The 12,437-nt window shown below is 53.6% G+C and overlaps 2 protein-coding genes across 8 annotated transcripts in view; both read left to right on the forward strand.

Annotated features, from left to right (window-relative positions):
- The first annotated feature begins 25 nt into the window (after positions 1-25).
- Tsen54 (tRNA splicing endonuclease subunit 54) lies at positions 26-9,299 on the forward strand. Of its 3 annotated transcripts, none has more exons than XM_031355155.1 (11): positions 26-1,184; positions 1,280-1,444; positions 1,540-1,603; positions 1,692-1,775; positions 2,072-2,170; positions 3,747-3,799; positions 6,313-6,462; positions 6,619-7,247; positions 7,887-7,947; positions 8,225-8,341; positions 8,792-9,299. In XM_031355155.1, exons 1-11 carry the CDS (start codon positions 1,129-1,131, stop codon positions 8,940-8,942), a joined length of 1,629 nt encoding a protein of 542 aa, XP_031211015.1. In that variant the 5' UTR covers positions 26-1,128; the 3' UTR covers positions 8,943-9,299. The 3 variants fall into 3 exon arrangements, with proteins under 3 accessions (XP_031211015.1, XP_031211016.1, XP_031211017.1); XM_031355156.1 differs by having other exon boundaries at positions 6,364-6,462; XM_031355157.1 differs by lacking the exons at positions 8,225-8,341; positions 8,792-9,299 and having other exon boundaries at positions 7,804-7,914.
- Positions 9,300-10,210: 911 nt separating this feature from the next.
- The window catches only part of Llgl2 (LLGL scribble cell polarity complex component 2), a 35,104-nt gene continuing 32,877 nt past the window's right edge, over positions 10,211-12,437 (forward strand). For 3 of the 5 annotated variants that reach the window (XM_031353012.1, XM_031353014.1, XM_031353015.1), the window contains exon 1: positions 10,211-10,354. The gene's annotated coding sequence lies outside the window, so the exon portion shown is untranslated. The remainder of the gene's footprint in view (positions 10,355-12,437) is intronic. The other 2 variants (XM_031353016.1, XM_031353017.1) reach the window with 1 other exon arrangement.

Here is a 12,437-nt window from a genome sequence, read left to right on the forward strand (position 1 = left end):
CCGGTTGGATCGGCGCATGCGCGCAGGTGAAGCCGCTTGGGGGGTGCAAAGTGGCGGGTGAGAGGCGAGGTGGATGTGGCTTCGTGCTGCTGTGTCCTGTCTGGGGGTCCCGAGAGAGCTGGGCTCTGGTCTAGACCAAAGGATGGGGTGTGAGAGATGTAAATAGGATGTCTTGGCAGTTGAACCTGAGCACCCCCGCTAGGGGCGGGGACCATTTCCTCTTCTCCCCATCCTTTCCCGGGTTGCCCCCAGCGACCTTCGTCCTCGCTCAGAGTCCCACAGCTGCTGGCTGGAGCAACGGTGCCACCTAGTGGCGAGCGTCAGAGCGACCCGGGATGTCACGGCGGGGACCCCAGCCTCCAGGAGGTGCTTCTGGAGGGAGGCTGGGGTGGCGATTCAGCACCAGCGACAGCCGGACAGCGCCGCCACCCCTGGCCTTTGAACCCTGCTTCCAAGCCCCTAAGAAAGGATTTCTTTTTCTGGCCCACCGTAAAGAAACTCCGAAAGTCTCTGGACCACGCCTAACATTCCCATACGGCCTCCAGTTTGCAAAGCCGGGATCTGAGGGCTCACTGCTGCTCTCTCTCTACGCATCTCTTTCCTGTTCGTGGTAGGACGCAAAGGCATTCAGGGCTGCAGAGGTGAGAGTGACGTCTCTGATTATTCACGCTACATCCAGACACCAGGTAAAGTTTTGCTAAAGAGGAGAGGAGCCAGGTAGTGCTGGCGCACACCTTTAATCCCAGCACTTGGGAGGCAGAGACCGGAGGATTTCTGAGTTCGAGGCCAGCCTGGTCTACAGAGTGAGTTCCAGGACAGCCTGGGCTACACAGGGAAAACCAAGTCTTGCAAAACAAACAAACAAACAAACAAATAAACAAGAAACAAAAGAGGAGCCCCCAGAAGCGCTGGAAACAGAATAGGTGAGTTTTTTGCACATCTAGAAACCTGCACATCGACCCGTGTGCAGACAGGGGTTAGGACACACACGGGACGGGCAGGAAGGCGCGTGGCTCCGGAGCGGATTGACGATCAGGAGCGGCGCGCGGCCCGACGGCGCTAGGACCGCACGGAAGGCCGGGGTGGGCGGGGCTTCGCGGTGCGCGCGCAGCCGCAGACGGCGGCCAGATGGAGCCCGAACCCGAACCCGCGTCCGTGGAGGTCCCCGCGGGGCGTGTGCTCAGGTACTGCCCGGCCTGGGGGACGGCGTGGGGTGCGTGGGACCCGGGACCGGGCGGGGTGGCCTCTGTGCTGACCACGTGTCCCCGGCTCTCCCCAGCGCCTCGGAGCTCCGCGCCGCGCGCTCGCGGTCCCAGAAGCTGCCCCAGCGGTCGCATGGCCCCAAGGACTTCCTCCCGGACGGCTCGGAGGCCCAGGCGGAGCGGCTGCGCCTGTGTCGCCAGGAGTTGTGGCAGCTGCTGGCGGAGGAGCGCGTGGAGCGCCTGTGAGAGGGGCTGGGCCGGGCCGGGCCGGGCCGGGTGGGCGGAGGCCGGGGACTGCCCGCGCAGACCGAGACGCCCCTTCCCCACTCCTCGCCAGGGGCAGCTTGGTGGCCGCGGAGTGGAGACCAGAAGAGGGCTTTGTGGAGTTGACGTCTCCTGCGGTGAGCGGCCGGGGCATCTCCGCGGCTGGGGGACCCCCTTCCTCTGTCCGCTTAGCTGCTTTGTGACACTTGGTCTGCTGCCGCACAGGGGAAATTCTGGCAGACCATGGGCTACTCGGAGGAAGGACGGCAGCGGCTTCACCCCGAAGAGGCCTTGTATCTGCTGGAGTGTGTAAGTGGGGTCCTGGAGACGTGGGGAAGGGGTTCCGACTACGGAATGGGAAGGGTGCGGTTTGGTGGACCAGGAGGAATTCAGAATTCAGGTTGCCAGTGAAGTTATATGCGGACTTTAAAAACAGGAAAGAGTACCACTGGACAGCAGGGATTCTAATCCTCTCATTGTTGGTCATGGTCATGCAGTGAGTGATGCTTGAGTGTGTGAGGCAAGGGTCAGAGCCAAGAAGGTGATCCTGTTTGGCTTGGGCACTGCAGGAAGGGTACACAGCTAAGCTCTTGGTCCACTTCCAGGGTTCGATTCAGCTCTTCTATCAAGACCTACCACTGTCTATCCAAGAGGCCTACCAGCTGCTGCTGACCGAGGACACCTTGAGTTTCCTGCAGTATCAGGTATCAGTTGCCTCCCAAGGTGCCTCCTGTTTGCCAAGTCAGTGAGTAGTGACAGGTACCTTTGAGGCTGCAAGCACAGAGCCACAAGCTAGGGCTATAGGTGAGACAGCCTGTGCTCACACGGGCTTCTATTCTAACGGAGATTGTCAAGTTTGCGGGATTTGTATTGTTGGTAAATTATTAAACAACTCACGTGCCCAGAATAGGAGACAGAATTGAACGACTGAAATCTCCTTGGAAGACGGTGTTTGTTTATTTATGTTTTTTTTTTTTTTTCTTTTTCGAGACAGGGTTTCTCTGTGTAGCCCTGAGCCCTGGCTGTCCTGGCACTCACTCTGTAGACCAGGCTGGCCTCAAACTCAGAAATCCACCTGCCTCTGCCTCCCAAGCGCTGGGATTAAAGGCGTGCGCCACCACCGCCCGGTGTTTATTTATGTTTAGGGCTGCCAGCAGCTATGCATGCTAGGAAACACCCTGGCACTGAGCTGTAGCCTCTACCTTCTGTTTATATTCTGAGATAAGGACTTCTAAAATTGCACAGGCTGGCCTTGAACTCACTCTGTAGCCCAGGCTGGTCATGAGTTTGTGATCCTCCTGCCTCAGCCTCTCTAGTAGCTGGGATGACAATCTTGGACCAGCAGGCCTGGTGAGGATGATATTTATAATGGAATGTGTTCCAAGCAGTCCCAAAGGTTTGAAACCAGGGGCTTTATAGGAGGGAGGTTTTGGGTGGTAGAGGAAATGGCTTTGTGCAGCTGTCTTTGCTACTTTGTGGATTCTTCTTTTTCCCACCCTTTATGCCCCCAGTTTCATCCCTTATCACTAGCTAGGAGAGAAAGAAGGAGAGGGGGAGAGAGAGAACTCTGAATGTAATTTCTCTCTCGTTTCTTCTTTGAGCATTTCCGACAAACTGCAAGCAACCTCCTGAAAGATTAACGATCACCAACTCCACCTCTTGGGGTCCTAGCATTTACCTGCCCTCTGAAAAGTTCCCAGAATTTCAAATATTACACAATTGCAAAAAACGATCTGCAGCTGGCAAATGCCACGCCTCTGTTAGAACTTGAGGCAAACCATAGCGGCCGTGGATGGGCCAGAGCAGCTGGAGCCCCACACCTGGGATCAAAATGAAGACTTGGCTGGGCAGTGGTGGCACACGCCTTTAATCCCAGCACTTGGGAGGCAGAGGCAGGCGGATCTCTGAGTTTGAGTGAGTTCCAGGACAGCCAGGGCTACACAGAGAAACCCTGTCTCGAAAAAACAAAAGAAAACAAAACTCAAAGACATGTCATAGTATTTCTGTGTTTTTTAAAGAAGCCAAAATCCCAGAATTGTCACTACAACTTGTGTTTAAAGAAAGTACTAACTTATTTTAACAAACGGGCATCTCTACAGTCCCGCTGACAATGTTCTAATTGTAGTACTTGAAGGTAGACGGAGAAATACTACGTTGGAGTAGTTTGAGGCCAATGTGATGTACATATCTCCAGGATAACTAGGGCTGCATAGCAAGAGCCTTTCAAGCAAACATACAAACAGAAAGAACATCAAAGATTTCTCTTTTTCTTCTCTTAAGGTCTTTAGCCACCTGAAGAGACTGGGCTATGTGGTTCGTCGGTTCCAGCTAAGGTAAGTCTTAGGATTCCTGTTCACGGTGGTCCTGGGGCTTTTGGCTTGAGTACCAGCTCCCTGGGGCTGAGCTAGAGGTGGTCAATAGAGAGAGGCGTGTAGGGATGAATTCCAATACTGCACTTTCCCCTGGGTTGTGAAACTGGAACCCAGCTCGGCTGATGACCAAATATCTTCAGCTCACTGTGAGCATCGAGACAAAGAACTATGACCGCCATCGTGTGGCATGCAGACGTGTGGGTCAGTTTGGGAAGCATGCACATGAGTGAGGGACTGGGTGTGGGGTTTACAGTTGAGGTGGTTTCACATTTCTTGTGCTGGGCTAGATCTCCCCTCATTACCTCAGTGGTCCAGCTTTGCTGAACCACACTTAGAGACTGGTATAGCTTATGCAGGTGCAAGGTCTGTCCCCAAAGCTCTACAACACTGACTTTCAGTCTCTGAAAGTGGGGTCTGGTCTGTCCTAGGGGAACAGGCAAGGCTGTGTATAGAATATAGAAGTTCTCCGGAGGTACGTTATCACTCAGCAATAGTACTGAGCACCTGCTAGGCCCTGACCTCATGGCTGGGGAAGACCAGGGCTAAATCGCAGCCTCTACCCTCCTTTTATGTAGCAAGGAACACCCACAAAATTGCGTGCGAAGTTGGTAATTGGGAAGCTTCTCGGCTCAGCCATGGAGACCTACCCATACAAACTGGTTTCTCTCTTTTTTATTTCTTTCACAAAATATTTATTTATTTTATGTATGTGAGAGTAGCTGTTTTCAGAACAGGGCATGGGATCCCTTTACAGATGGTTGTGAGTCACCATGTGGTTGCTGGGAATTGAACTCCGGACCTCTGGAAGAACTGTCAGTGCTCTTAACCACTGAGCCATCCCACCAGCCTGGTTTCTCCCTTAACGTAGTGCCACCACATAGAACTTGCTGTAATAATAAGATGTACTGTGCTGTCTAGTGGCCGAGGTCCTGTAACCATAGGACTGAAAGTCTCACTTCATAATTTTAATTGATTTAGATATAATGTGAATAGATACTCTGGCTGTACTGCACCTGAACCCTGCAGCATTGGGAGCCATAAGAACTCATAGTGGTAGGGAGGAGACTCGGTCCTTTCACTGCAAGCACAAGGGACCCGAGTTCAGTCCCTCAGAAGCCATGTGTTCATCTTCGTATTCCCAGCACTAGGGGGACAGAGTCAGGCAGATCCCTGGGGCTCAGCAGCCAGCCAGCCCAGCTTAATCAATGAACTGTAAGCCAACTAGAGACCTTGTCTCAAAAAACCAAGAGAGCCAGCTCCCTGGGACCCAAGGCTCACTTGTGTGTGCTCCCTCTCTGTCACATAGCCCTCCCCTACCTCGGAGCAGGGAAGAATGCTGTAGCGGGAAGGGGGAAGGGCCCAAGACCATACAATATGGCTGAGTAAGGGAGAGAAGATTCTAAAGCAGTATGTTAGTGCAGTGTCAACTTTTTCAGGGGGAAGAAAAAAACATACAGAGAAAGTTGTAGTAAGTGTGTGCAAGAAATAAAAAGTTATTGGGAATAGTACACACACCTTTAATCCCACCATTTGAGAGGCAGAGGCAGGGGGATTTCTGTAAGTTCAAGGCCTTCCTGGATCCAGGACAGCCAGAGCTACATAGTGATACCTTCTCTCAAAAAAAAAAAAGTCAAAAAATAATGAAAAGAGCCGGGCACTGGTGGTTAATGCCTTTAATTCCAGCACTTAGGAGATAGAGGCAGGCGGATTTCTGAGTTCGAGGCCAGCCTGGTCTACAGAGTGAGTTCCAGGACAGCCAGGGCTACACAGAGATACCCTGTCTCAAAAAAAAAAAATGGAAAAAAAAAAAAAAAAGGAAGAAACAGAACAAAAAAAAAGAAAGAAAGAAAAGAAATGAAAGTGTTCCCCGTGGAAACTCCAGTGGTTTGTTTTTGTTTTCCTCCTCTTCTTCCTCTCATCTTCCTCCTCCTTGTCTCTTTCCTCTTTTTTTTTTTTTTTGATTTTTGAGACAGGGTTTCTAAGTGTAGTCCTAGCTGTCCTGGAACTCTGTAGGCCAAGCTGGTCTCAAACTTGAGCCGCACTCTCCTCCGTCTCCCGAGTACTGGGATTATAAGAAAGGCGTGCGCCACCGACGCCCGCCTCAAGGTGTTCATTTTCATCTCTGCTTTTATTGTAGTTTCCAAGTTTTTCTTACCAATGATTAATAATTTGTTTTCTGGGGTGCCTGGGATGGAAGCCAGGGCCCTGCAGCTCCTAGGCAAAAGCTCTCCCTGTGAGCTGTACCCTAGCCTTGTTAATCACGTATTGCCACTCTCCCTGTGAGCTGTACTCTAGCCTTATTAAACATGTATTGCCGGCTCTTTAGGAGCATGGTCAGACACTCGGGGACCTGAGCAAAGGTGTGTGACTAGGCCCTTGTGGCTGTTCCCAGGTACCCTTCCTTTGGTATGGCTTTGCCTCTGACCGTTGCCTCATCTTCTTGGCCACGCCCTCCCAAATCCCATCTGCTGCAGCGGCAGCCTGAGAGAATGGACCCGTTGCCCGCCTCCTATTCTTACCCACAGCTCTGTCGTGTCACCGTATGAGCGGCAGCTTAACTTGGATGGCTATGCCCAGTGCCTGGAGGACGGGTCTGGTAAGAGGAAGAGGAGTCCCAGCTGTCGGTAATTCACCTGCTACTGCCGCCCCCAGGGAGCACGTGGGCTTAAGAAGGGGCCTGAGGAGACAGCGGAGGGTACACCTCAATTCCGGTGGAACATATGTGTCTTGGGGACAGTAACAAGGGGCAAATGTGCTGCTTTTCCTCCCATGTCTCTAAGGTCTGTTCATAAGAAGCCCAAGGCCCTGCAGAACTCCCCGCCACCCATCAGCCTGGCAGCCTCCAGCCCACCTGCCTGTGACCAGAGTAGCCAATACCCAGAGGAGAAGCCTCAGGACTCAAGCCCCGGGCAGGGCTCAGAGCTCCCCTTGCAGTTTCTGGGGTCCTCAGAGCCTTGCTCTGATCTGGCCAGGGAACATGTGGGGTGTGGCCAGGAGAGTGACAAAATAGAGAATGGAGCCGAGGGGACCCCTAAGCTACGCTGGAACTTTGAGCAGATCTCATTCCCCAATATGGCCTCAGATAGTCGCCACACCCTCCTGCCTGCTCCAGCTCCAGAGCTGCTCCCGGCCAATGTCATTGGGCGGGGGACAGATGCTGAGTCCTGGTGCCAAAAGCTGAACCAGCGGAGGGAGAAGCTCTCCCGGCGAGACCGGGAAAGGCAAGCAGAGTTCCAGCAGTTCCGGGAGGATGTTAACGCAGATCCCGAGGTGCAGGGCTGCTCCAGCTGGCGGGAGTACAAGGACCTGCTGCAGAGGCGACAGATGCAGGAGAGCCAGCCCCGGCCTCCACACCTGTGGGGCCAGTCTGTTACCCCCTTGCTCAACCCTGATAAACCTCATTCTCCAGGTATCTCCTCACCCTGAGCTATATATACCCTTAGCTGTAGGCTATCGGGAGCAGAGAAAGACTTTTGAAATGGATGGTTAGATGAGGGCTGGCGAAGGCCTGAGGTGTGAGAGAAGGCTGTGCAGTGGAGTGGGACCTATACAGGCTGTTAGGTAGGTGGTGGCAGAAGCAGCCATGGGGGACAGTTTCCTGATGAGTGATACTTGTGGGGGCTGAAAGTTATGCCTGCATCCTTAACGCCATACCCAAGATTGCTGGATGGCTCTGCCAGCAGCCAGTCATGGGCTTCCCCTCTCCCACAGCCTGTTAGCTGAAACAAACTGACACCACAGTGAGACATTCTAACCAAATAATAGCAAAGCTCACTGTTCTCACGGTTATGAACACATGGAACTTAGTATGTGGCTTGAGCTAAGTGTAGTGACAGACGCAGAACTCTGTAAGGCATCGTGGGAATATGGTAGATTGTAGGTGAGTTGAGTAGAGTTACCAGATAAACATGTTCTAAGTACCGCCACTGTGTGGAGCATAACTTACACTAAACACATTCTGGTAGATCTGGTGATCCTAACCTGGGTAGCAGATCTGTCAGTATCGGGAGTGTGTAGAAGGTTGACTCCCTTCCTCAACATCTTGTAGCCGAGGTCCTGCAACGCATCTCTGTACTGCAGACAACACACCTTGCTGATGGAGGTTACCGGTGAGTGCCAGCCCTGCTCACTGTCTCCATGACACTGGCTGCCAGGTGGAGCAACAGCTGGGATTTGATCCCTGGAGTTAGGTGTGAGTCAGAGCGTCACCTCCTGGGACACCTACCTACATACTTAGCTCCCAGCGACGGGGAAGGGGAAAATGACAAGATGGTGGCTATATCCCCGGTGACGCTGCTTTGTAGAATTATTAATAGGAAAAGGTTCAGTGTAAAGGGAGGTAGGAGAAGAGAGCCCTTGTCTTAAAGTTTCTTACTTGGCTTACAGGCTGCTAGAGAAGTCCGGAGGCTTGGAGATCAGCTTCGATGTTTACCAGGCTGACGCTGTGGCTACGTTCCGAAAAAACAACCCCGGCAAACCCTATGTGCGAATGTGCATTAGTGGGTATGAGATGACTGAGCAGTGTGGCTGCTGTTAGCCATCCCTTGACCCCTGCCACCGGTTTGCCGGTCCCTGAGAAGAATCTGAGGTCCAGAAGGGTTAAATGTGCCCGGCCATGTGGCTGGCTGCTGCCGTGGGAACCCAATAGTCCCATCCTTGTCCATGTTACTGGCTTTTGGGGGTAGTCCTTCTCTTCCACCGTAGTCCTGGGCTCACTCAGTAGAAAGGAACTGATTTGGAGGGATTTCCTGGCTAAGAGTGGTGAGAACCCATACCTCCTATCCCTCTATTCTGGGGCTCTCCTGAAGCACTCCTCAAAGCCATGGAATTTGCAGAAAGCAGAGCCCATAGACCAGTATTCTCGTATCCTTAGCTTTTGTCTTACAGCCTTCCTGCCCTGGAAGGCAATGGGTGGCCTATTTCTAGGTCTCAGTCTGATCTTCATTCCCATAGGTTCGATGAACCTGTCCCAGACCTCTGCAGCCTCAAGCGCTTGACCTACCAGAGCGGGGACGTTCCCCTGATCTTTGCTGTAGTGGATCACGGTGACATCTCCTTCTACAGCTTCAGAGACTTCACACTGCCCAGGGACCTGGGGCACTGAATACAGCTCTGAGGATGACTTTCTCTGGGGGACCTGGACTGCTCTCAGGGACTGTGTCAGCTGTCTCTCATACAGAACTCACCTGGAACTGTCCAGGCCATTGGGGTCTATGGTCCTGGGTGTCTTTTGTTTGTAGGGAAGCGCACGCCCTCTTGCCTGGCTATTGTGCTTTCAAGCCCACTGCCTGGAAGTGCTGCCTGGCGGTGACCTGCCCTTGGAACTCAGGACTTGTTTTCAGAGGCCCAGGAGTTGGGTTAGAAGAGAGGACTCTGTGCCTTTATTCAAGGGGGTGCCTGCTTCGTGCCATAAAGCCAAAGCCATTAAAAAAAAAAATATTTTCTGCTGTGGTTGAATATACTGGACTACCCCTTCCCTTCATTCCTGACTGTCCATTCTTGGGGAGGAGAACCCTGGTGGACCAGAGAGCACATGGGAGTTGAACTTGGAGTTGATGGACTTCCGAAGAATACCAATGAGACAAGAGTCCAATCTGTTGGTCCTGCCCTGAGGACCAACAGCTGGGTGGTCGTAGGAGGGTGACTAAGAGTCCTGACTCCGTTGCATTGTACCCAAGCCACTCTGAGGGTCCACTCACAGTTAGGTTAGTCCCCAGCTTGTTACTCTAGGCCCCTCCTCAGCTTGAGCTAAAACTAGCTTGGCTGACCCCCTTGAACCTCAGGCTCCGGCAGCCCCTCTGAAGACAGAAGTCAGGGGGCTTTGAGTAGTGGTTGGGGGTTCGCCTTTACGTCTTCGTTCCCATACCACTTTACTCGTGGGTCTGAAACCTGAATCTGCTGGTCCTTATATTTGGATGGAAAGCTCTCTTGAGAATCCAGCCTAGCTATGCCCCTCACTGGACACTATGCCCGCGGGAGGGAAGTGAAGCCTTGCCCCCACCCCCAACCACCACCCTCTCTTGCTTGGCTATTGTGCTTTTTAAGTCCACTGCCTGCACGGAGTCGCGTCCATCCTGGAAAGCACCCAGGGACTACTTCCTCTTCCCGGAGGCGGTGGGACACCTAGAGTAGTGAGCAGTCCTGTGACCAGGTGCGCACAGGTGAAGGCGGGGTCGGGCGTGCTGCGCTAGGTGCGGCGTCTCACCGCTGCCCCGCCCCGCACTACCGGGGCCACGATTGGCTGGAGAGCGGCCCCCGCCCTCGAGGACTCCCAGGATGCGCTCCCGCCCCGTCGGCTCAGCCTAAGGGGCGGGGCCGGGGCGGGGCGAGGGCTCGACAGGCTCGCCCTGTATGTAAATCGCGGCGGCTCCGCCTCCCTCCGCTCGCCGCGCCGGAGGTGAGCAGGAAGCAGACGGCCGCCCCGCAGCCCGTGGGCCGGAGCAGGGAGCCGGAGTGGTGGGTGACGGCCGCTGAGGGACGCCGAGGCCTCGGGCAGGGCCCGGCCGGCGATCGCAGGTGAGCCCACCTGGCTTTACAGGCCCTTTGGGGGTGCGGACCGCTAGGGGCGGCGCGGCTCGCGAGGATCCGAGTCCCCCGGGTTTTCCAGGCGGGTCGGAGAGGGCAGCGCCCAGGTCTGCTCGGTTCGCCCCGATCTCCGACGTTTGGCTCGTCCCGGGGGAAAGACACCTGTAGAAAGTGGCGCTGAGAACTTGTCTTTTCCTGTCCCGCCCCCCGGATTACCAGACTCGGGACTCGGGTTCGCACAGTCGCGTTGGCTTTCGGGAGCAGGGAACAGGTGTCTGGCGTGGCCGGGTGCGGGGGACGCAGCGAGCACACCGATCCCGGACCCTCGTGCGAGGCCCCTCGACGCAGAGCCGGGCGTCCCGGCGTCCTGGGACCCCGCGTCGCCAGCGGCGTCTGGAGCGCGTTACCTTGGCGGCTTAGCTCTTACCTCTGCCATCTGGGCGCCTTCCCTCCCTGGCCGCCCTTGTGCCTCCTAATCCTCCGACTCAGGAAGTCCGCGGGTGGGACTTGGTTCTGTCGTAGAAAGGGGGCCCTTTATGTCCCCGGAGCGCCTTTGGACACCTTGAGGCGACGGTATTGAGACCCAGTCTGTTTTGCACGCCGACGGGTGGGGGTTACACTGTGGAACTTGGCAAAGAGCGGAAAATTCTTGCCAAAGAAAGTGTGCTGTGCTATTTCTTTTTCTCGGTTTGGGGAGTTGTTGGACACACTAGGCCTTAGCTGTGGGAAGTGGCCGTAACTGGGGTCACCGCGCTGTAGCTCTTAAGAGGGTCTTCACCTGAAACAGGTGAACTTCCGGTAAGGAGGGCGGGGCTTAGATACCGCGTCCCTTCCCGCAGGGACCCTTGTGTCGAAGTAGCCTCTAGAGACCCTGTGTTTAAAGTCCATTCTGAGCTAGATGTGTCAAGGTAACAAGGGAAAGTTTGTGGGAAGAGCCGAGGTACGCTGTGGTCTGCCTAAAAGAAGGCGAGTTGGAGTGGCTTTGCGAGACCTCCTGGGTGGTCAGTGCACAGACCGGCAGGAGGATGGAGGGAAAGATGGCTCAACAAATGAGTCAGGTAATTTTCTTTTCTCTTTAAATATTTTATTTATTTATTCATTTATTGATATATTTATTTATGTATTTATTGGTTGATTGATTCATTCAGACAGGGTTTCTCTGTGTAGCTCTGGATGTCCTGGAACTCACTCTGTAGACCAGGCTGGCCTTGAACTCACAGAGATCCACCTTACCTCTGCCTCCCTAGTGCTGGGGGATCAAAGGTATGCTAAACTACTCTTCCTTACCCCCAAGTCCCCACCCCCACCGCCGCCTCTGCCCGCAGCGCTACTCAGGTAGTTTTCTTGAGTCATCTGTACACAGAATATTTGACAGGACTCAAACCAAGCTCTTTCTGTTCTCTGATGAGTCGGCTTGGACCAGTCCCCTGGAGAGCATTTCCAGGTCCTTAGCATATTTTGCATCTCTACTCCTCTTTGAGGCAATGGCGGCTCCTCACCAGTGACAGATTGGTATAATTTTAATCATATTAAAAGATTTAGTCTTAGCCGGGCAGTGGTGTCGCACACCTTTAATCCCAGCACTTGGGAGGCAGAGGCAGACAGATCTCTGAGTTCAAGGCCAGCCTGGTCTACAGAATGTATTCCAGGACGTCCAATGCTACACAGAGAAACCCTGCGTCGAAAAAAACAAAACAAAATTTAGTCTCTCTTATTACCTTTAAATTTTATTTTTTTGTGTGTGCATGGGTATGTGTGTGGGGATATAGGTGTCATGGTGTGTGTGTTTGTGTAGGCCAAAGGACGAGCTGGGGGCGTGCTGTCCTACCACCATACTGGCCCTGAGGCTGGAACTCAGGTCTCAGGCTTGCTTCCAGGTGCCCTAACCTGGTGAACCATCTTGCCAGCCATAAAATAACCTTCAACAAATAACAGTATCAGAAAAAAATAAATAAAGGGTAGGCTCAAATTATCCCTGTTCATTAAGACATGGAGTTCGGTGTGTGGCTCATACCTGTAATCCCAGCACTCCTGAGACTGAGGCAGGAAGATGTCTACAACCTGGGGGGGGGGG

This window comes from Mastomys coucha, unplaced genomic scaffold (assembly GCF_008632895.1).
Source record: "Mastomys coucha isolate ucsf_1 unplaced genomic scaffold, UCSF_Mcou_1 pScaffold5, whole genome shotgun sequence".
Classification (NCBI taxonomy): domain Eukaryota; kingdom Metazoa; phylum Chordata; class Mammalia; order Rodentia; family Muridae; genus Mastomys; species Mastomys coucha.